The following is a 24,020-nucleotide window of genomic DNA, read 5'->3' as shown; positions in this document are numbered from 1 at the left end:
GGCTCTCATTCCATGGCACATTCCACCCAATTGAAGTATCCTGATTTTCCCTGGAACAAACATTGCTTCCGTTTTGTGACCCATCCGCTTATGTACTCAGCAGTATTCTAGTAAAGGTTTTTAATTTCTTGCATCCTATTCATCTGGTTTTATCCTAAGAATGCAAAACATGGGTGAGGCTGTTTACAGCATACTTGCTAACCAGCAGCCACCCACACCTTAATATGAAGAGACCTCCAAGTTGCATAGAAGGTAAATGTAAACAGGAAGACGTATGTTTGCTTAGTCACAGCTTTGAAAATTGGTGCCCACCTGAGAAACAGGCCCTGGCACTGGATTAACTTGAAGTCTATTCTTTTAATGATAATTACACCTTTTAGAAAGAAGATGATTGTCAGATTTGTATAGTTTCAATTTAAAAAAAACACACAGAAGATAGAGACATGCTTCCCAAGGGAAGAGAAGCTTAGTTACAGACAGGTAAGCCTTCCAGTATTATTTTGTTGAATTCCATTCCCCACAGCAGGAAAACTGGTGGGGGTTTTTTTCAAACATATTGCTGCTTCTTTTTAGTAGCTGCCTTGCTAGCCAAGTCCTTTGCTTTCTCAGTTGCTGCCAAGGCAGTCTCCTTGGCCTTCTCAGTTGCCTCCTTTGCAGTTTCCACCAAAGTTTTGGATGGTGCTTCGCCTGTAATAAAGCCAAAAGCTCTTAAGTATGTCCACCGAACTGCCTGAAGGTCTCAACAAAAATTCAGAGTAAGCGTTCTAGTTTGCTGCTGCTGTTCGTTTAGGTATCACTCTCTACAGTCAGTGGGCATCTCCTTCCACAGTTAAGGAAGTGTTATTTTATCTAGCCCCCGTGTTCACGAGAAACACCAATTGGAAAAAGAGAAACAGGGAGCCAAAAGGAAACTTACTACCAGCTCCGTACCTATCAGTTCTACAATCTCAGTTTCTGAACAACAGACTGGAGTTTTATGTATCTCCCAGCTGTTTGGCATGGCTCTTAACAACTCTCCTGCTGTTTTCTCAATAGTCCATATTGCCACTAGCTAAAAATGTGAACTCTACAGGTTTACCTAGAATAAGCACAGAAGACGCCTGCCCCCCAAAAGGGAGCTCCAGATATTCTAAAGATGCATTTTCTGTCTTCACCCCACTCCTTGGTTTAGAATGCTGAAACTACTCTGGAGCAGGACTGGTGAAATTAGCAACCCAAAATTCTCTTGGAACTTCCTGCAGAAAATGGAACAAGCTCTACCCTATTTGCTGCTAGCCTAAGGTCAGGCTGATGCAGCAATTTTGCTGCTCTCCCAACAAAATTTACATGCTTTCATGGGTGCAGTAAACTAAAGGGGGGAAATCTTGGCGCTGGTGAAAGGGAGCTGTGTGCTTTTCAGAATCTGAATGTACTAACAATGCTGGGAGCTTGGGAACTCCATCCCACTGTTCGCTAGTGGCATATTCTCAAACGCTTTCCTTTATTACCACCACAGTACTCACCTTGCATTTTGGCCAGCACGTACTCAAACCCTTTGGTACTCTTGGTCACATTGCTTTTGAACCTGGCCAAGCCAAACTCCTAAAACAAGAATACAGGGGGAGTGAGCAGAGAAAAGAATAATGAATGCCCCTCCCCCGCCGGAGTCCACTCATTTACACAACCTGAACTCAGAGGCATCAGTCTGGCCCATCAGCTATGTTCCTAGTAGACCTGTGTGATATATTAATATATCGGCCAGGAGCAGTATGAGGAGCAGACCGTGATGTCAGTTTCACTCAGCAGTATATCGCTGGTGAAACTACCACCACTCCTGTGTGGTGTAGTGGTTAAAAGCAGTAGACTCGTAATCTGAGGAACCGGGTTCGTGTCTCCGCTCCTCCACATGCAGCTGCTGGGTGACCTTGGGCTAGTCACACTTCTTTGAAGTCTCTCAGCCCCACTCACCTCACAGAGTGTTTGTTGTGGGGGAGGAAGGGAAAGGAGAATGTTAGCTGCATTGAGACTCCTTCGGGTAGTGATAAAGCGGGATATCAAATCCAAACTCCTCCTCCTCCTCTTGAGTTCCTCCCCACAGCAAGCCGTCAAAGGATCCCCAATGCTGTGCCCGAGGCGAGAGCTGGGGCAGTTTCACCTGGTATCTCATGGGCAGAGGCCAATGCATATTGTTTTTTCAACATTGCGGTATATCACCAAACACTGATGTTTGGCTGGTGATACACCGCAATGTTGAAAAGCTGATATTGCCCAGCTAATATCGCCCAGTTACAAAACTATCCAAAGGTACCCGTCATGTTGAGCTCTTCTAAGATTGCCTCTTTGAAGCTGAAGTATATCAAGAGACACGGGTCACTGACCCACTCACCTGGACAGCACGCGAGACACCAAACAGAGTGGAGGAAACCCAAGCTTCCCGCTGGACTTCTGTCCAGCCGCTGTTTTCAGGGTTCTCTCTGTAAACACACCGCTCCTCCACCACCTGCAAGGCACAAGAGACAGCACAACAAAATGACCATCAACTCCCACCCCACCCCCATAGGACGAAACACAGCAGGGAGTTTATGCTGCAGCGCTAGCCCTGCTCACCATAAGACGCGCGTGATTAATGTTCCAGGTGAATGTGGTCATGGTTCGGTTCTGTGGGTCCACAATGGAATCTTCAAGGATGTAGACAGAGTGGGCGGAAGTGGATGGAAAGAAGCGCTCTGCCCAGCGAGGCATCCTGTTGGTCTTGGTGAGGAGCCGCCTGGAAAGCAGCTTCTGGTCTTCTGTCACCTCTCGGTGTAAAATGTCTTCTGTCAGGACATGTTTGCTGGGGAGGAGAAAGGAGTCTTTGACGAGTTCATTTTAAGCTGTGCTTCCTCAACTGGTGCCCTCCAGTTGTTGTTGTTTTTTTGGAGTACAACTCTGATCATCCTGGGCTGTTGTCCATGTTGGTTGGGGCAGATAGGAGTTGGTAGTCCCAGAGGGCACCAGATTGGGGGAAGGCTGTTCTAAGCTTTCCTATGTGTATAATCATGTGACAAGAGTACATTGCCTCCTATCTAGTCACTCAGCAGAGGAGAATGCCATTCCTATCTGGACTGCTTCCCTCTGTCCCACTTAGGCTCCAGTTTGGCTGTTTTTCCCAAGTCACCCCCCACTAGATGGCATGTACGATGTTAACATGTGGCTTAGGGAGCTGCAGAGCTCCCAAGTGTAGCTGACCCTAGCCAAAGTTGAGGCTTAATGACAGTGCCACTCAACTAATCAGTGCTGACTTCAAGCCCTGCTTAGATTGGCTGGGATCTTCCTTTGTAGCTCAGCATGAGTTCAAGTCACTCTGCAAAGGAAAAAAGGATTACCTGAGGTCCCAGTGATGTCAAGTGATTGACAGGCAAGTCAATCACCACCAGAAGCTAGTAGTTGGTTTTAATCAGGGGTCAGCAACCTTTTTCAGCCATGGGCCAGTCCACCATATCTCAGGCCATGTTGTGGGCCGGGCTATATTTTTTTTTGGGGGGGGGGAATGAACGAATTCCTATACCCCACAAATAACCCAGAGATGGTTTTAAATAAAAGGACACGTTCTACTCATGTAAAAACACCAGGCAGATCCCACAAATAACCCAGAAATGCATTTTAAATAAAAGGACACATTCTACTCATGTAAAAACATGCTGATTCCCAGACCGTCTGCGGGCCGGATTGGGAAGGCGATTGGGCCGCATCCGGCCCATGGGCTTAGGTTGCCTACCCCTGGTTTTAATCAACTGATCCCTAATAAAAACACAAATCTGTGCATGTGCACTTTTACAGCAGTGTTAAGAGGATGGCTTCCTCCTCAAGAGTCAAGGCAACAGGCAAAGATAAAAGGTTGCCTGTGGCATTTGAAAATGGCTCTTCCAGAGCTAACTTCGGTGCTATTTTTTACACACACCACACCCGTACCTCGAGCATATCTGCCTATGCTAATCTATCATCTAGCAAATCTTTTTGATTTTATTTACTCCCGTTTATAGAAATCCCTGCCCTGCCCCACCTCCCAAAATCCAAATGATCGGTAAACAGCAAGCTCCGACGGCTTAGCCTCAAAGAAGAGGCTATCAAAGACTACACCCAGATGGCCACGAAGCCTCTCCCGGCGCACTAGGTGAAAGGTTCATGCGGCGGCCTTGGCCAAGGCAGAGAAGAAATGCAAACTGCTTCACCAGCACGTACGTCTCCCGCCAGACTTTCCCCCAATGCATTACCCCGTCTTGAGACCGCCGCAGGGGGCAGCACAGGTCGCCAGGTTGAGCCCACCAAGTCGGAGCTGCGAGCGCCCCGACGCATGCTCCCCTAGTGGCAAGCACCGGCGAATCGAGCAGCCTGTATGTACGTGAAGAGGCTCGGACTGTGAATGCCGCATCTGCCCCGAGTGCGGGAGCACCCGAAATGTATGGTGCTTGCTCCGGAGCCAATCACGGGAGGGAGGAAGCATCGCTCTGTCAGACTGTCGCCCAGCATCCCCCACGAGGAAAACACTGTGCCCTTTTCACTTCCCTTTCACTTCCCTCAGCCCTTTTCACTTCCTCCAGTGAAAGGACTTGGGGAGGGGGAGTGAGGGAAAGAGAGAGAAGGAGGAGGAGGAGGAGAGGAGACCCCACGGCCCGCGCTCACCTGTAGGGGTTCGGATAGCGCTGCCAGAAGGCGGCGAAGACTTGGTCCCAGGGCCCCTTGAGGACGCTCAGAGTCAGGAAGTATTTCCCCATCAGCTCCGCGGTTACCGATCCTGCAGGAGACGGAGAGGAAACGCGACGGGAAGCGGCGGCGGTCTCCCGGCGGCCTGGACCGCCTTACGGCTCCCGGGCCTCTCCCTCGCGGAGGCCTCTCTCCGGCGTCACGGCCAGTCCCGAAGATCGCGGCCAGCGGCGCTCAGCGGCCGCCATGCGAGGGCAGGGCAGCGGCAGCGACTTCCGCGAGGAGCAGCCCAGGCGCTTCCGCCGCCTCCGCTCCGCGAGCCTCTTTCTTCCTCCCTCCTCGCGAGCTTGGGGACGCAAGCCCCGCCCCGCCCCGCCCCGCCCCGCCCCGCCGAGGCCGCACGCTTCCGGCCCCGCCCCCTTCCCCGGGCTGCTCCGCAGCGCAGCAGCACCGCTGGCCGGGAACTGGTCCGTCGGCGGCTCGTTCCCCCGCCGCCGCGTCCCGACTCCCTCCCGCCTCCGCCAGCGGCGACCGGCTCCAGCGCCATGAGACCGGGGTGAGTCCCGCCGCCCTTTCCCTCCCCAGCCTGGCCCTGGAGAAGCCGGCAGCCCCTGCCGCCCTGGCAACCGTGGCTTGGCGCTGAGCGCTGTCCCGGAGCCTCCGGGGAGCCTTCTGTTAGGATCACCCTTGCCGCGTCATCGGATCCTGCCAGACCTGGTGCCAGTCCCTCAGCCCCTGTGTGCCCACATGGGTGGAGACCAAGGGAAGCCCATGCGCCCCTTCCCTGAGAACAGAGCAGCGTAGAATCCTGGAATGGTAAGAGTCGGAGGGGACCCTGAGGATCATCTAGTCCAGCCCCTTAGAGCGGAGGACAGCACCCCGGTGGACAGCTGTCGCAGAAATGGGTAGTGCTGGAGAAACACGTTTCTCGTCGTTGTGAATAGAATTGCCCTTTTTTGCCTCCCCTTCTGCATTTTTTGAAGTGCTGCTACTGCGTGCCAGTAGCTTTATGCAACTGCTGTGGAGGATGCAGGGCACACCTGCATTCTGGGCAGTGCCAGGCCTTCTGGCTTATGCCTACTGGAGCCCTCTTAGCTTTCGGGGTGGCGTGGGAACGGGGAGGTGCTGCTCCTGAGTCACTTGCTGTACTTCCTCCTCTGCTTACTGCAGGTGAGCCTCTCCACCTGAGCTGCATCTCTCTTAGGCTGCGCCAGGCGACTCACTCAGGTGAACACGCGGTTGCCAGGGCAAGAGGATGAGCGGGCAGCGTGTGGATGCCAAAGTTGTGATGCTGGGCAAAGAGTACGTGGGCAAGACCAGCTTGGTGGAGCGATACGTTCACAACCGCTTCCTTGTGGGACCTTACCAGAACGTGAGTGTGCCCTTTTGGGGGGGGGGCAGATGTGGAGAGCCTTTCAAGTGGCATCTGGGTTGAGCAATCTGTAGTCCTCTTCCGCTCCCACCCCTCCACTTCTTAAATCTTTATCAGTGAATCTTGTATGTTGTGAAATGGACATTTGGTGAGCGGTTTGTAACCACAAAGGAACTTGGAAGCCTAAAAGAAAGTGAAACTAAGAAAGCCCATAAGACAACGTGCCATATCAGAAAGGGCCATGTTGGCTAGGGAAAAGAAAGAAACTGCTCATATCTGCTATCTGTTAAAGGTAGCCTTGCAAAGAGATTCACTGATGTCACTAATCCACAGAAATATTTACTAGCTTGCCTGTCAGTATGTACCTGTGTTAGTCATTTGTTTGTGATGCTCTGACAGCCTAAAAGGAGTGGGGGGGGGCGACAGCAATTTTTTTCCTATTTGTAAAAACTTCCTGGTTTGGCCCTCTGGAAGAAATACTTGTTTGCCACTAGTGGCTACTTTCAAAGAGCTGATGAGGTGGTGCAGCTGCATTCATATGTATTCTTCTTATTTTAGACAATAGGTGCTGCGTTTGTAGCCAAAGTGATGCCAGTGGGAGGTCGGACCGTAACCTTGGGAATCTGGGTAAGTCTTAAGGTGCAAATGACACTGGCTGTGTGTGGCAAACATAAAGTAAAGGTAAAGGGACCCCTGACCATTAGGTCCAGTCGTGTCCGACTCTGGGGTTGTGACGCTCATCTCGTGTTACTGGCCGAGGGAGCTGGTGTACAGCTTCCGGGTCATGTGGCCAGCATGACAAAGCCGCTTCTGGTGAACCAGAGCAGCGCACGGAAACGCCATTTACCTTCCCGCCAGAGCAGTACCTATTTATCTACTTGCACTTTGACGTGCTTTCGAACTGCTAGGTGGGCAGGAGCTGGGACCGAGCAACGGGAGCTCACCCCGTCGCGGGGATTCAAACCGCCGACCTTCTGATCAGCAAGCCCTAGGCTCTGTGGTTCAACCCACAGTGCCACCCGCGTCCCAAATATAAAGTACCAGAGAACTAATGGGACATGCTTTGGTTGTACAGGGGAGGGGGGGGACCAAGTGTGAGGAGGCTTCTAGAATAGTGGTTCCCAAACGTTTCCTCCATGGACAACTTGAAAATTGCTAAGGGTCTTGGTGGACTACTTAACTATTTTTCTTCCTGTTGTAATGCACTATGCTAGATGCTGCATGATTTTCATAATACAATATCAATTCCAATTGTAATACAAATGGTAATGCAATAAAAGACAATATTTTTCTGGCTCCTGGTCTTCACTCCTTTCAAGTCGCTTCCTTCTGCCTGTCACTTCTGGTCTGTCCCAGAGCAGCCACTGCTCCTGTTGTTCACAGACATGCTGCAGACCACCTGAGTTAGGTATGTGGGGCACCGTTTGGGAACTTTAGAGCTTTCTTGGTGGTGGCACCCCAACTGTGGAACAGCCTCCCCAGAGATGCTTGCTTGGCACCTTTCTGGCACCAGGTGAAGACCTCTCTATTTAGTCGGGTCTTTGAAACAATTTGTGGTCTTCAAATCCCAGCTCTTAATCTCTGGTGTTTATTGTTGTACGCTGGTATTCTCTCTGTGTGTTTAATGCTGTTATTTGTTTCGCACTTGTAGCTGAATCACACTGTTTTTTCTTTTCTTTTCTTTTTTTTGAGCTGCCGAGCAAACATTCTATTTACTCCACAACGATGATAGTATTTCTTTTCGTTCTTTCACTTTGATCAGCCTGTTTTGCATTGCATTGAAAAAGGGCTATATGCCAGGCTCTAGGGGCTGGATTCCACTGCCCAGTTCTGTTAGCGGACGCCAGCACAAAGGCTCCCACTAGTGCGGTTGGGCTTTCCCCATTCCCGTGTGTTTCCCCTAAAGCTGCTCTGGAGTGTTGGGTGAATCCCCAGAACAATATACAGTGGTACCTCAGTTTTTGAACGTAATTCCAGAAGACTGTTCCAAGTTCTGAAACTTTCGAAAACCGAAAACTAAATAGCCGACAGCCAGGCCTCAGGATCCTGCACTCAGTAGAAGCCGTGTGGCGTGTTTGACTTCCGAGGCGTGTTTGAAAACCGAAGCATTTACTTCCGTGTTTACGGCATTCAAAAACCGAAATGCTTGTCAATGGAGACGTTTGAAAACCGAGGCACCACTGTACAGGGAAGTGAAATCATTTTGGCAGACAAGCAGACCTGCTCCTTAGCGCTATGTTGAATTCCACTGGGATTCTAAGCTGCTGGGTACAAAATCTTACTGTTTCTCCCTTTTCTAGGATACAGCTGGCTCAGAGCGTTATGAGGCCATGAGCCGGATATACTACCGTGGGGCAAAAGCTGCCATTGTATGTTATGGTAAGAGTCCACTTGCATGCCAACTCAGGTACCCATGTAGCTCTGGACTACCAACGCTAGGAGAACATTCTTACGGACTTGGAAAGGGCTGTGCTAGCCAATCCATTGTTCTGAAGGAGATTTGTGTGCAAATATTTGGGAATAGTATCAAATGAATACAGAGAGAGTGTAATTGGGATGTTGTTTGAGGGCTATTGCTTGCTACATATTCAGGCCCTCCTTCCATCGGTATGTTAGTTGAGGTTCCCTTGCCATCTCCATTGCCATCATTTTCTTACCGTGACAGACTGCCCTCTAGATCGGGGTCAGCAAACTAAGGCCCATGGGCTGGAAGCAGCCTGCGGAGGTCATTTGACCGGCCCACGAGCTGCCCCGAACTGAGCTGCCTGCTCGTGCACTGTGCTAAATTGCGCAGCGCAGGGACTCGCTTCCACGGCACCGGAAATTGCATCTGCGCATGCGCAGACGCTGGAAATCGCAGGCGCATACACTCATGCACGTGCACAATCCGGGCCACAGAGGGATCTCCATGGGACCGATCCAGCCCAGGCAAGATAAACCTGGCTGACCCTTGTTCTAGATGCACATGGTTGGTTCCTCTGCAGATGTGCAGGTGTCCAGTTAAGAACACCATGGAAATATTAATTCCTCAGGATATGGCCACTTAGCTGCTGCTTTACTGCCTGCTTTACTGCCTCTTTTCTTATTTCCTATGCTGTGTCTATTAGCAGTTTCACTTCCTCAATAGACAGTTTGTTCTGCCTCAGAACCAGCAGCAGTGAGAGATTCTCATGCATTGCTTTGGGGGTTGTGTTTGGGGCTTGTGTTTGTGAAAAGAGCTAGTGCCTGCCAAATACATTTTACGCCCTCAAATACAGCCCACATGGGCAGCCTGCCGCTTCTGTCAGGGGCAACACTTACCTTGCACCATTCAGACACCAATTCCTGTCTTCATCTGTGTCCACCCCCCTTTCCTCTCCATGGTGCCACTTTAAGAGTGTCCTGTAAAGGCCAGAAGGGAGGCAAGGAGGTGCCTCTATAGTGCTCCTTTCTTTAAGAGGACAGCTCTGTGAAAGCTGCACGTGTAGTTCTATCTCCTCTCCCAATAGCTATTATGATGGCAGCAGAGTTGCTGAAATAGTCTACCACTAGTCTGGGATAAATTACATAATTTGTGTTGGCCATGGGAGATTCCTTATCATTGGAGGTTTCCTGCTGTTTCTTTGCCCAAGTACAAAACTGCATAGGTATTACCTTAATAGGAGGGGAAACGTCTCTACCCAGTCATACTATGCTGTGGTTTGGCAGACCAAGGTAGTCAAACTATGGCTGCTCAACAGGACTGTCTTTACAGTTAGGTGAAGTGAGACAGGAGCCTCAGGCAGTTGTTGGGTGGTGGTGGTAAGAGAGACACAGTGAGATGTTGGAGGGCAGAGCTGTGTGTGCCACATGGCCTGTCTTGTGTCCTCTAAGCTAGAATGACACTGTCCTCTTGCCACTGTTGAGACAAGATTCAAATACCAGTCCAGTCAACTTTTGTACATGGAAAGAGGGTGCCATTTTGCCCTTCGCCTGAGGCAAAAATATGTATTGGGCCAGCCCTGGTGCCTAAGTCAAGAAAGCTGGGCAGTTCCCATTAGCCTCTCCTTTAACTCTTCTTGGAAGGGGATTTGTGTGTGTGTTTATCTTATTATACACATTTCAGTTATGTGCCACAAAAGAGCTCAAGATGCTTGGACAGTGGCTCTGTTATGAGCCGTTCAGGGAAAGAGAGCAATCCTTTCCTAGCCAACCTATTCATTTCAGTACCTCAGTTACTCTGCCTATAAACAGGGGTCAGTGGATCTGCTTTATGAACTTTTTGGGTGGGATCTAGTCTTGACACCTCCCCACTTCCACAGATCTTACTGATAGCAGCAGTTTCCAGAGAGCAAAATTCTGGGTGAATGAGCTGCAGAACTTTGAGGAGGTAAGTAGATCTCCATTTCCAGGCAGGGAGAAAAGGAATATTCACCTCACTGGGAGAGCCACAGGGAATGTTGGTCTTACAGAGGAGCACCGTCCTATAATTTGTATACTGGGACACTGGAGGGCAGTTCCTCCGGGGGATGGAGGGAGCGTGGCCAGTTGTTGATAGGTTACATGGTTGCTTGACTTGTATCTCATGTTTTTGGGAAGATCAAAAGTATGAGGTCTCCAGGCCATCTCCCAGGTGGATTTAGCAGTGCAGCAACATTGTGTGTAACCGTTCCCTGAGCTCTGTTAATTGTGTGCGCCTTAGGATTGCATTCTGGGCATGTCAAATTATTACTGTTACTACTACTACATTTTAATTTATTACCTGCCCTTCACCCTAAGGTTCCAGGGCAGGTTACAACAATATAAAATACTGTACAGTATGAAACAGTTTTAAAACTTACAATTAAAAAAAAAAGCATCACAAAAAAATAGGGTGGGTCCTGTTGCTTTGGCTACGCGGATTCTTGGCAATACCTGCTTGCCAGACTGACCTTGTATGGAAGTAGTTGCCTTGTTCTCTTTCTCTGCAGAACTGCAGGATCTATTTGTGTGGCACCAAGTGTGATTTGTTGGACGAGGACAGGAGAAGGCGAGGAATTGACTTCCATGATGTGCAGGACTATGCGGATGGTTAGACTTTTCTTCTTCGCTTGTTGGGAGGAGAGAAAGGGAATCACAGCGCACCAAGAGCTCTTAACATTGGTGCATCTACAATGGCGGTCCCCATTGTGGAGTAAAACTGCTAAAACTTTCCGTCTGACATACTGTCATTTCAGAGATCAAAGCCGAGCTGTTTGAAACCTCCAGTAAGACCGGACAGAATGTGGGTGAGTATTGCTTCCAGGGTGCATTGCAAGGCTTTATGGTGCTTTTAAGTGTGCCTAATGCCTTTGAGAAGAGAAGAATCCCTAGAAAAGACCCTGATGTTGGGAAAGATGGAGGGCACAAGGAGAAGGGGACGACAGAGGATGAGATGGTTGGACAGTGTTCTTGAAGCTACTAACATGAGTTTGGCCAAACTGCGAGAGGCAGTGAAGGATAGGCGTGCCTGGCGTACTCTGGTCCATGGGGTCACGAAGAGTCGGACACGACTGAACGACTGAACAACAACAAATGCCTTTGGACAGCCACGCCCAGAGTGAGAAGACTGCTGTTCTCCTTTTGGTTGGGGACAGTTTGCATATGGCGTCACTGTGGCGCCTGATAAATAAGGGGGATGCTGAGTACCTTGCCCATGCTTTCTTGCCAAGTGGAACTGCACCACAGTTCCAAGTTCCACTAAGTTCAAGAATATGGCTGCAATCTGATGAGAGTGGGCAAGTGGGGCGGGGTGGTAGCTCTCATAGTATCATCGTGTTTACCAAAGGATATCCTGGATGCTTATTTCTGAGTTCTGTTCCCTTTTATCATTCAGTCATAATTTTGTAGCCAGTGGCCATTTGTTGCCTCCCAATTTCAGGACAGTTCAGGTGTTCCTACTGAAGCCAGCTGTGGGCGAGACACCAATCCTGTGTTGCTGTTTTGTTTACAGATGAGCTCTTCATGAAGGTGGCTGAGGATTATGCGCAGCTTACTGCCTTTCAGGAGATGACAGGTGAGTTTCTGAACAGGATACTTCCACTGTGTGTGTGCTCACATGTCCTTCTGAACATGCATAGAACCTCTGGTGCAAATATATTTCCTGGACATGAAAGTGGGACTTGGGGACACGCTGAATAAGAAAAAAAAGTGTTCTAAGAATGCCCATGATTGTTTACATGTGTAGAAAGCAGAGACTTCATGCACTTTATTTCCAAACAAACTCTATTGTCTCTGGGAAGAGAGAAACTGGGGAAAGCAGGGGGAGACATAATTGCAGTGGTTCAGTGTAGGGGGCAGTATGTTGTGGAAGGTGGGGCAGACTGGGTAAGGGGCACACGGCACAGGCAGTTAGTGACTGTGCCGTGTGCCAGCCCCTCCCTCCACCTGGGGAATTGCAGTTTTCCTATCAGCCAGCCCTTGGATTTGCTGCTGCTGCTGCTGAATGCCAGGTTTGCTCTTGAGTAAGACCTCCCTCCTCCATAATCTGGTTGTGGATGAAGAGGGTGTTCTGGTCTGTATCACGGAGACCTGGCTGGATGAGCAGGGTGGAGTTGGTCTGTGCCCACCTGGGTACTTGGTGTGGCATCAGGACAGACTTGAGGGTCAGGGAGGGGGAGTTGTGGTAGTCTGTAGACTCTCCCCATATGAACCAGCCTGGGCCCTGCAATCATCTGAGGCCCTGATTCGTATGCCTCCTCCATGAGAGGTCCAGAGTGTGTCAACAAGAATGGGCCTTTTCTGTGGTGGCTCTGTCTGGGGAATGTTCTCCCCAGGAAGGTGTGCCTGGCACCTTCCTTGCATATCTTTAGGCAAAATGTGAAAATGTTTCTCTTCAACCAGGCATTTGGCTGGTTAACAGTCCATGGCTTTTTAGATGTGTTTGTGGGAGGGGGAAAGGTTATTGGTTTGCTTCTATTATGTATTTTGTATTTTTCTGTTGTGAACCACACTAGGATCTTCGGATGAAGGGCTGTATACACATTTAATAAATAATAGTAATAGTAATAATTGTTGATAACATGGGAGAGTTGGGAGTGGGGAATAGTCTTGGTCCTTACCCCCTATATGCAAACTTGATCTGGACAGGGCAGGACTTTTCCCTGGGAGAAAGAAATCCTCTTAACAGAGCCATTAAATGTTCTGCTGCTACCAATCTGCCCCACTTGCCTAACCCTTGTATATGTTCTGCTTTCAGAGGAGAAAGGAGTTGATCTGAGCCAAAAGAACACTACCACCTACTTTTATAGCTGTTGTCACCATTGAGTTCTTTCCTTGTTTTGCCAAAGCAGCAGTGCTCCCCTCCTGGGATAGCACTTCATGCTGTCTTTGGATGGTTCACGCGGTTTCCCTGCTCTATGGAATGTCTTGCCCTTTCGGACCTGTGGAGCATCACTTGCTGGCACTTCTCCTTGGAATGGTGGGGGGGGGGGAGAACACAGCACACACTGCGAGATTTTCTGCTGCCTTGTTGACCAGAGACCTTGACTGCCTTGTGCTCCCATCCCTTCCAGAGGCTGACTTAAAATTCTTGACGCGCTTCAGGAATTGCTTTTTCACAACTGGCTCTCGAACGCTGAAGACACCTTGTTCTGGCAGTGGTTGGTTCTGCTGTTTTGATGGTGTTGCGCCTGATTTTTTTTTTTTGCTTTATTATTTAAATGGCTTCTAATAAGCTATGTAAATGTAAATAAAAGTGCATTGTGGTCCTGTGTTGTTGAGAAACACAGCTAGGTTTGTGTTCTTATTGAAGTTGCTCAAACTTGGTTTCCAAGACTAAACTCCTAGAAGAGATGGCAAGAAACATGGGTGCCTCTCTTACTACATGGGCTGACCAGCAGCTTCTAATGGTTGACGTTTCTCTGTGACGTTCCAGCAGTTGAAACATGCATTTGGTACAGGAGAAAAAACAAGCATCTGAGGAGGCTTAGGAATTTGCTGAGGTTTTTTTAATCAGCCAATTTGATAGATGTGTACGTGTGTGATAAGCAGGCCCAGTTGCTCCAATACTGTAAAAGCATCAATCAGCATCACAGAACAGTTGTAGATACAAGCAGTGATGGGCTTTGCAGCAGTTATAAGGTGGCTAGAAAATGAAGGGGAACCTGGGCTAGCAGGCCCTCCTCTTTCCAGGGAAAGCAGGAAGGCAGATGCAGCTGGGGATCCCTGTGCCAAGGACGGTGCTGGCCTGTACTGTGGAAGTTGAAGCATGGCATGTCAGCTGAATGGAAAAGGTTACAGAGCTGCAGAATACTCTGCCATTTGACGGAGTGGGCTATTTCTATCAGTTTTCCTTTACATGATCATCTCAGACTGTGAATGGAACATACCAATGGTTTTTCTCCAACGTACGCTCTCTTCCTTTAGATGTTCTGGAGTGTTTTTTTATGCTTTAAATATATATACCGGTACCTGGATATCTTTTTACTATATTGTTACAGGTAACTGCCGTAGTGCAACTCTGGTCTTGGCTAACCTAGTGGACTGTGGTTGGGGGAGAGGCAATGGGAAGGCACAATGTGGTCCCCCTCAGTGCACTAAAATTTGGGGGCAGAGGCACTTTCACTTCAAAAATATTGAAAGTGATCTTTGGGCTGTAGTTCCATTGACATCTACCTCTGTGTCAAATTTCAAAGGCTTTACACAAGCAGCAAGAGCCCAAAAGCTTCCTAAGAGTTATTTGCTACATTGGTAATAAAGGTCCATTCTCAGGTCGATTTAGCAAACCTTTAAGTCTCTATGGAAGTTGATTTTTCAGAATTAGTTGCTAAATGGTTGGATGCACCTCACAAGTTATAATTGAGAGCAATACCTCAGACTTTGTCTCATTCTGAAAAACCACTTATCTCTAAGCTATAAACTACTGTTTTGATCTGGTACAAGCTGAGCAGCCCCCTCTCCAGCTGTGACCCACAGAAGACCACGAATTCCTGGCAGCCGTATCTCTATCCCAACTTACAGAGATTCCAATTTGTTTTTTAGATTAAAAAGCAGATTAGAACCTGCCATATCTAGGCTCAATAAAATAGCACACACAGTCAAGAGCAAAGTTAAACTTTACTTTACAGTAATTGCTTTCTTTTATATACAAAGAATTACAGTACATATTTTGGGAACATTTGGGTAGGACAACTTTGTTTTTCATTGTCATAGTTTTTACACACACACAGTTAAATGAGTAAGGGGAGGAAAAATAAGAATCCACGAGCCAAAACTTCCTCTTCTTCTAATGTAGATACTGTTAAGCATTTCGCTTGCCGGCCATTTGTGGAGAACGTAGATGAGAATAGGATAGCTCTGTAAAAAGACATTATGCTTGACTGTTGGTAACCACAATATATGCACTGAAAAGAATTCCTTCCCCATTATTCATGCAGAAATACTGCAGTTATGCACTGGAGTGTCATTGCAGAACAGGACTTTTCCCAGAGGCCTTCTCTTGCAATTGCTCTCTTCAGTCACAACTCCCAGCAGAGAGTCTGGGAGAGTCAGCAAGCAGCATACTGCCTGAGGGCAAAGCAATACAGCTTGGAGAAATGTAATATTCCATCTCCAGCTCATGTTAGCACTACATACTACTCCATTTCTGTACCAGCAGCTAAATGAGTGGGTAGAGCTCTCCAGTCTTAGCCCTGCCCAAACCCCTTTGGAGCAAATGTGGGGGTGGGGGATGGAACTGTCAAGCGATTAGAGAAGAGTTTCTCTCTCCCAACATATTACAGTGGTACCTCTGGTTACGAACTTAATTTGTTCTGGAGGTCCGTTCTTAACCTGAAACTGTTCTTAACCTGAGGTACCACTTTAGCTAATGGGGCCTCCCGCTGCTGCCGCCCCACGATTTCTGTTCTCATCCTGAAGCAAAGATCTTAACCCGAGGTACTATTTCTGGGTTAGCGGAGTCTGTAACCTGAAGTGTCTGTAACCCGAGGTACCACTGTACAGACCTGAACAATTCAAAAGCACCACACCATACATTATTGAAATATGCTGCTACAGCAAAGGAATATGCCCTGTGATGCTGCTGAGGAGAAATGGAAGGAATGGCGCTTAGCTGCCCCTTGCCACATCTGCTCAGCACCCACTCAAGGGAATAGGGTTAGTGAAATTCCAGGTGTTTCCAAGATGATGCTCTGTGTAGGCTGAGAAGTGGTTTCCTATGCACAAATACCCTTGCAAGCACTCACTTTCAAAAGACCACACTGCCTCAATAGGGAGAATAGGAACTAAGTGTCGTATGTACACACTGATCCCATCTTCTGGAAAATTAGAGAGTCTGGGAGCATGGGAGGCAAAAATGTGGCCATTTTAAAATATAACTTCTATTCCTGCCTGCTCTCAGTACTTGAGAAATGTGCTCTGAAATCTCTTGCTTTCAGACATGAAATCCAATACTGTACTTGTTAAAATCATCACATACCCAGCATCCCTAGCCCTCTGACTCCCACAGAAGGGGATCCATCAATACTGCAAAACGTCACACACACAATGCATTAGTTAGCAAATGTTACCAGCCATGCAGATTTGAGGGAAAGGAGAAAGGCTTTATTCTGTTTCAGCACAATTATGTAGGCTGCAGAATGTTTAAAATCTATTCCAAATGTCATCATCATCATCATTATTATTATTTCAAAAGCCTACAGCTCAGCTCCTCCATTCCAAAGTATTCATCCTAAACCAGGAGTGGGTATCCTGTGTCCCCTCTAGACATTGGCGTACAATTCCTATCAGCCCGGGCTAGCAAGGTCAGGGTGAGCGGGTTGGAGTTCAACATCTGCTCTTCACCCCTGCCCTAAAACAATCAAATAACCACCTTAGTAGCCACATAATAATGCAAAAGGTGATGCATTCTAGGAAAGTCCCATCACAGGTGCTCTTAGCAGCATGTTACTCGATTGCACAGACGGGGAGTTTCCAAATATTTTAACATAAAGAGAACACTCTTCAGGCTACACCCCTGGGGTTGGAAAAGGGAAGTAATTCTTGCAACATTAAAGTGAGAGGGGCAGAGGGGAGCACTGAATAGAGGTATACCCTGTTGAGCTGCTATCAATACACCGATTGCTCAAAAATAAATATTTTAACAGATCTAGGCACTTGCAGTTGATCTAATCCCAGTCCCATTGGCGCCTTAACTTTTGGGAGAAACATCCAATGGGGAAAAGCATAGAGGCAGAACATTTCTGGAGAATGATCTGCACCATTCTGTACAGCAACTACATATTTTTCATTTGGCAAAATTTTAATTACCTGTGAATATTTTATAAATGGGATGGAAATTGTATTTTGTTAGCTTCACTGTAAACAATGCCAGTTAAGGGTGCAAGTACAACTACCTGGCTCCACTATAGTCTATTATTCCGTGAAACTATGAAGATAGTGTAGAATCTGACACTTGAGAAGCTCGGGATGCTGCAGAATCATCTTTCAATTGTTTTGTGTTTAAAAAAAAAGTTCCTAAGGCTGCAAAAGAAAAAGAAAAAAGATGGGGTGAGGGATTCCTGGTTTAATTTCAGATACTCATGGGTGGAGGAGAGTTGCTGGGCAAAATTTGTTGTCACACCTAGTTCTTTGCCCCTTCCCATGATTAACAGAAACAGAGTAAGTTATGAAATAAGCAAACATACACAAATCTGTTTTTCTGCATGATCCAAAATGGCATAGTATTCAATCAAGCTTTTCTTGCCACAGGCCTGGCCTCTTGGCAAAGATTTTCAAGCACAAAATGTGCAAAGCTCTATGTCCCGCTAGACCACAGCATTATAGCACCTTATTTTCTGCATGAAATATAGAAACATGATGGGGGAGTGTGTAAGATTTGCACACCAGAAGCCGCTTGCCATGCTCACACCCCTAGCAAAGTACCACATAAGCAACAGCAGAATAGAACATGCCTGGACCCATTTTAAGAAGCAGGATCAAATTTTGTTTCTGGCAGCCCAGCTCTTGGAAAGGTAGCCAATTCACACTAGGTAAAAGGGTACACAACAGGGGAAGCGTTCAGGTCAAATATCTCCCCCAGCCCTCTCCTAGCCTGCATCTGTTTGCATTCAGGATCCCTCAGGATCCAACAGCACTTGGCTTCTGCTTGGCCAGTGTCCCTAATGGAATGTTGCGTCTTACGGGAGTGACTGGCTCTTCCCATTTCACATAGGAAACAACCCCTGCTTTGGGTTGAAGGTGCTGATTGGGTGAGGTTCCTGCGTAGCATTTTCTCTTAATCTGCACCTTGGGGGTTTTCTCCTTACTTACCGTAACAAACCAGACACCAGCCTCCAGACTTGGAGAGATGCTATCAGTATAAAGTTGTGCTACAGGCATGCAGGTACACACACTCCACACATACACCTGTGACACTTTCTACTTCAGATGCCCAGTTTAATTGATCGGCTTCTTGTTTCTACAAAACATGTCCTTCAGGGAGGGAGGCAGCGGCAAAACTGAATCTGTACAGAGAGGCTCTTGAGGGGAAAGGAGAAAGCAGGGCGGCAGCAGGCAACAGGGGCTGAAATGCCATGCAAAAATCCAACTGACTTTAAGCAGGAGTTCCTAGATAAAAGATTCTGAATGTGCTGCTGCAAAGATCCCCTACCGTGTCACGTATTCTTGACCCCTAGCACCTACACTTAGGAGAATTAATGCAAAATGGACTTTTCTCTGTTTTAAAGATTTAAAACAGCCTCCACCAAAAATATTCACAGTTTATTGTGTTCCCCCCCCCCCCATGAAACAAATAGCTAGTTAAAAACACATGACATTGCAAGAACAGAGTTGGACAAAGCAGTGCAGGCATCTTTCTTGTTACAGGTACAGCTGGCTTGGGGTGGGGTCTGGCACAAAGGAAGCCCTAAACACACAATCTACATGACAAAGTCCAGCTCACGGGAAGGCCTAAATATGTAAAATTTAGAGCTTTATTATTATTATTTTCCACACATGAGAAATATTTAACATACTGAACCTCGTGATTGGTTTGGCTTGCTTGTTTAAAAAGGTGATCTTTTTGTTTTAAAAAAATGTTTTAGTAAAATTCCCTTGGCTTCTTGTTTCTGTCTCGTTCAGAAGAGTTGTCCTGTTTCCCTTTGTGCAGGAGTCACGCAGAAACCAAAATGTACTTGCATTTCCCCATTTTCAGCAATAAGCAACCGCTGAGCCTGCAGGTCTTCGAGGAAAACCAATGTTAAGAACTAAGATTCCATTAGCTATAACGCTTTGCAAAGTCACTAGATTTGGAGCGAGAGGGAAATGATTCAGGGGAGAGGATGAGATGCACAGTGGTGTGGGGGGAATGTTTCGTAGTGCCCAGCAGGTACCATCATTGTGGAAAGCCAGCAATGGAAAAAAGTATTGGGTCAGAATTTGAACTGCCACTGTATAGGATCAACTGTAGTACTATTGCAATTCTACAGAGGATCTGAATACCCCAATGATATATGCTTCAAAGTAAGAGGATCAGGGTTTACATAGAAACCAGAACTTCTGCTTTGTGCAAAAAAAAACACACCAACCCCCCCCCAAAAAACCTGGAAATCGCAAAAGGGCAAATTAGGAGCTGGCCAAATTTGCTACTTGAAGCTGAAGCATGACAGACTGTGCGACTTCAGCTATTCAGGCCAATAGAACATGAAAAGGAGGCAAAAGTTAGCAGGAAGGGTGTGGGTGTGTGTGCGTGAGAGAGAGAGAGAGACAGAGAAATGGTTAAGCTGCTTCCAGACATCATAGTGCCTAAGTGAAACCACCATGTGAAATATTGGCATGGTATGCTTGCTTGTCTCTCCTACAGCCAAGATAAGAAGAAACCTAGACATATTCAGGGCCAAGTAAGCAGTAACTTCTCTGATCCTCAATATAGTTCATCGACAATACCTAACCAGTACCATAGCAAGCTGCATTTATGTCTGGTTGGGTAACAGTAACTGCTTCCACTAGTTATGCACAATACCAGCCTGGCTACGCACCAGGCATAAAGCACTGCACTGACTGGGCAAGAGAGATGAAGAAAAGAAGAGAGATCTAAGCCAGCTGCTGCAGCCCTTAGTGTTCCAGTGTGAGAACTATAACCTCAGCTACCTCTGTTTCTGACGTGCAGATATTCTTCAGTGTAGCCCAGTTAAATTCAAGTTTTTGTTTCAGGATTTTTTGGTAAGATGGGAAATACTTTAAGCAGGAGACTAATCAAGGTAAGATTAATAAAACACACTTTCTATCGTGGAAACATTTATTCTCAAATGGGCTATTAGTTCTGTTCCGCCTTCTGAGGTGATATACTTTAGCCAGAGGAATGCACCCCAAATAGTTAGGACTACTGTAAACAATGCAAACATGATTACTAAGCAACTGCTTGTAGTGGAGGGAGGGAGGGAAATTAGTTTCATTTGTCCAGAAACACTAATAATTCTTGTTGCAAAGACTGAAAAAAGTTATGTAACAGCAATGATGCACCACAAAAATCCAGAAGAAGGATTGACTCATTTGTCTAACCTGCTGTTGCCTTTAGTGGTCAAAATTCTGCCTATGTGGGGGCTCTGACTTTACTGTGCTAGAGATCTAAGTCCCAGGATAAGAATGCTAGCAGATGGTATCTCTGAATTTCTTTTATCCCCACCTCCAATTATAAGGTCCGTGAAGGAGCTTCAGCTGTTCACAGAGGAGCAGACCGTTCCACCTAGTGGAATTGGGCTTCTCAGCTAACTTCAAGTAATGTTTCTTCAAAAAGCACCTGTATTTGTTGTGCCCTGGCAGCATATTCTCAAGCAAAACACTCTCCTAAAACAGAACTCTGAGAAATGAAAACTGTCAGGTCCCTTTGCTTTGCTTCTCCAATGACGGGATTCCATCAGTTGAATTGCTTTGGAAATGTAAGGTGCCAGTACAGAATGGCTGGCTTGCAACTAGTGAGAACAGATGGAATGAAGCTACTTCTTTGGAACTGTGTAGGAGCAAATCTAGGAGACACACCATTAATGCACGCCTGTCACTCAGACATGCAAGATTAGTAATTTCGATTATTTCAATGGAATTAGAGATTATTATCCACAGTGGATTCCTTTATTTCAGCTTTATTGTTTCCAAAATGAAGACGGAATAGGCCATCTACATTCTTGCTGCTTGGCTGGGCATCGTTTGGATTTAGGTAAATGTAGGTGGGTAGTTTGGGTGGGATGTTGTTGAAGGTCAAGGATCTGGGGAAGTGATTTTTTTTTAAAAAAAACAACAACCCAAGAAACAAAATATCCTTCCCCATACAATAAAAAAACAAACAAAACAAAAATAGTGACTCCGTCTGGCCTCGAACTGGCTTCACTAAGGTTTAGACTCAGTAGGTTCATGGCCAGGGGAATCCTGGTTCAGTACTAGCACCACGTTTTGTTCAGACAAAGGCAAAATGTCCTGCCCCACAGGTGTTTGTGCTTTCCCAGAGAGCCAAGAGATCTGCTCCAACGTTTGAATGTTTCTGGGCAGCCACGATGCCTGTCCAGAAGGCAGTGGAGCTTCTCTTGCAGGCCAAAGGGGTTGTTCAAATGCACACAATCTATCTGTGGGCCAAAACGGCTGCTCAGTGGAAGGCGCAGATGCGGCTTCTTGGCCTGAGCAAAGACTGTGCTCAGGAGACTGCAGTTTCTCAGCTGTCCAAAGCGATTGCTCCACCGATTGCAGTCCTTTCGCATTATGCCAAGGGGTCTGTTCGTGTATTTGAAAATTCTCTAGAGGGTGGGCTGCTTGCCCCCCATAGCCCGAAAATTTCCCTGTAGGCCTGCAAGGCTGCTCCTCAGATACAGATGTCCGCTCTTTCTGCTGAGGAGTCTGCTCCACAGTCACAGAGCCTCTTTCTTTTGGCTGAGCATTCTGGTCAACAGGCCTCAGTGCTTTCTCTGAAAGCAAAGGCCTCAGACTTAGTGGGGAAGGAAGCTGAGGCCTCAGACCTGTGGTAGTAGAAGGCTTGTCTGATGGCATGGGCCGAGCATCTGCTGGGGTAGAAACCCTGTTGGGCGGCTGTGGCTGTGGGACTACAGGAGTGGCTGGCTTTTCTGATGGTTTAGACCTCAGGGCTATGGGGGTGACTGGTCTGACCACTGGCTGAGATCGTAGGCTCAGTGGAGCAACAGACTTGCCCGAGGGCTTGGGTGTTGGGCCAAGAGAAATGGGCCTGTCCAGTGGCTGAGGCCTTGGAGATTCAGGATCAGCAGGCTTGTCCAATGCCTGGAGCTTTGGTATCTCTGCAGCAGGAGGCTCCTCCGAATTCTGAGACCTGGGTATGCCTGCAGTAGGTGACGGTTCTGACTTCTCGGATCCTGGTGGTTTCACTGTGGAGTTTTTGTCTGTTGTCTGAGGTCCCAATGACTCCGGAGCAGGTGGCTTGTCCTGAGGTCCTGATGCCTCTCCAGTGACTGGCTTGTCTGATAGCTGTAACTCATGAGCTACTGTGGAGGATAGCTTTTCTGACGGTTGTGACTTCTGGGCAACAGCAGAAGCCTGTTTTTCAGAGGGCTGTAACCTCAGGGCCACCGTGGAGGGCGATTTTTCTGAGGGATGTAGCCTGAGCGCCACAGCAGAGAGCGGCTTATCTGACGACTGCAACCTAAGGGCAAGGGCTGAGGATAATTTGTCTGAGGGCTTTAACCTCAGGGACAGGGTGGAGGGCAATTTGTCTGAGGGTTTTAAACTCAGGGACAGGGTGGAGGGCAGCTTGTCTGATGGTTGTAGCCTCAGTGCCACGGTGGAGGGTGCTTTATCTGAGGACTGCAGCTTCAGCGCGACAGAGGAAGGCTGCTTGTCTGAGGACTTTAGCCTCAGAGCCATTGAAGAGGAAGGTGGCTTATCTGAGGGTTGCAGCCTCAGGGCCACAGTCAGAGGTAGCCTCTCTGACGGCTGAGATTTCGGGCCTGTAGCCGCAGGCTGCTCGTCTGATGGCTGAGTGTTTTGGCAGCCAGCTGCCGATTCTGTGGAAGGCGCATACTCACGAATCTCTCCCGGCTCTAGAGGGTTAGGTCCGCATGGATCATGTTCTGTGCAGGACAGGCGTCCGTCCAGTTTAGAGATGAAGAGCATGCCCTCTCGGTGCTGCTTGCAAAAGGACCTGGGGCACATCTCGCAGAAGGAAGCTGCCTCTTTGCTGCACACGTCACACTGGTGCCAAGGGCATTCCCATTTCCCTGCAGCAAAGAAAAAAAAAGGCGCAGCTTAAGAGGAGGTGCGAAAGTCAGATCGGTGAATGGCTGAAATCAACAAGAAAGCAAGCCTGGACTAACCCTGGAGGTTGCTCAGGGAGTATCATCCAAAAACAGCTCTAGTTTACCAGGCATCCATTTGCCATTATAAATTACTTTGCAGTTGTGTAAAATGCAGGAACCCCATTCAGCATGCTGGTTTGTTCATTCCGTTCTAACCACTGTGTTTCAAGTTGGTTCAAGCAACAACAACAACAAAGTACTGTAATGATTTAAATCAAGTTTTCAAACTGAGCTGGTGGAACTTACTTTTATTTGGTCTTTTGTCTGCACTAAACAAGCACCCCACTCAGAGATGGTATGCTTCTGAATGCCAGTTGCGGGGGAACATGAATGGGGAGTGTGTTGTTGCACTCAGGTGGGGCTTCCGGGCTTCCACTGTGAGAACAAGATGCTGGACTAGATAGGCCTTTGTTCTGATGCAGTTGGGCTCTCCTCCTGTTTTTATTATATGAACTGTCACCAGCTGCTAAGCTTGGGAGGCACCATTTCTCGCTCGAGGCTAGTGCTATCGGTGCAGCTGTTATACTTAAGTTTCTATGAACAATAGTGAGAATACGTGACTGACCTGCAGGACGCCTGGTCAGATTGAGGCAGTCAGCATGGTACACCTTTGGGCAGCCTGGCCTCTTACAGGAAACCAGCTGCCCTCCATCCCCACAGCTGAAACATTCATCCTCGCGCTCCTTCATAATCTCTGCTTGGGATTTGCGCTTCCCATGCCGCCTCTTGAATTTCTTGGACTTCTCTTCAGAGGCAGGTGGCTGGTTCTGGAGACAAAACAA

General features: G+C 47.7%; 3 protein-coding genes across 15 annotated transcripts in view; 1 reads left to right on the top strand and 2 right to left on the bottom strand.

Moving 5' to 3' along the window:
• Positions 1-337: 337 nt before the first annotated feature.
• PRELID1 (PRELI domain containing 1) lies at positions 338-4,985 on the bottom strand. Its single transcript, XM_033140454.1, has 5 exons — positions 4,642-4,985; positions 2,587-2,812; positions 2,366-2,479; positions 1,503-1,581; positions 338-687 (listed from the first exon to the last, which is right to left on the bottom strand). The coding sequence occupies exons 1-5, from the start codon at positions 4,731-4,733 to the stop codon at positions 548-550; spliced, it is 651 nt and encodes a 216-aa protein (XP_032996345.1). The 5' UTR covers positions 4,734-4,985; the 3' UTR covers positions 338-547.
• A 117-nt stretch (positions 4,986-5,102) lies between these two features.
• Positions 5,103-13,591, top strand: RAB24 (RAB24, member RAS oncogene family). Its single transcript, XM_033140455.1, has 9 exons — positions 5,103-5,218; positions 5,833-6,034; positions 6,593-6,661; positions 8,335-8,413; positions 10,315-10,382; positions 10,963-11,062; positions 11,209-11,259; positions 11,964-12,026; positions 13,209-13,591. The coding sequence occupies exons 2-9, from the start codon at positions 5,918-5,920 to the stop codon at positions 13,274-13,276; spliced, it is 615 nt and encodes a 204-aa protein (XP_032996346.1). The 5' UTR covers positions 5,103-5,218; positions 5,833-5,917; the 3' UTR covers positions 13,277-13,591.
• Positions 13,592-15,048: 1,457 nt separating this feature from the next.
• The window catches only part of NSD1 (nuclear receptor binding SET domain protein 1), a 62,137-nt gene continuing 53,165 nt past the window's right edge, over positions 15,049-24,020 (bottom strand). For 11 of the 13 annotated variants that reach the window (XM_033140447.1, XM_033140443.1, XM_033140446.1 and 8 more), the window contains 2 exons: positions 23,804-24,005; positions 21,042-23,160 (listed from right to left, as the gene is read on the bottom strand). In XM_033140447.1, coding sequence (XP_032996338.1) covers positions 21,311-23,160; positions 23,804-24,005 — 2,052 coding nt within the window. In that variant the 3' untranslated portion in view covers positions 21,042-21,310. Of the gene's footprint in view, positions 15,308-21,041; positions 23,161-23,803; positions 24,006-24,020 lie in introns of those variants that run through there. The other 2 variants (XM_033140453.1, XM_033140452.1) reach the window with 2 other exon arrangements.

This window comes from Lacerta agilis, chromosome 2, assembly GCF_009819535.1.
Source record: "Lacerta agilis isolate rLacAgi1 chromosome 2, rLacAgi1.pri, whole genome shotgun sequence".
NCBI lineage: Eukaryota > Metazoa > Chordata > Lepidosauria > Squamata > Lacertidae > Lacerta > Lacerta agilis.
This window is presented reverse-complemented; position numbering and strand designations above follow the sequence as displayed.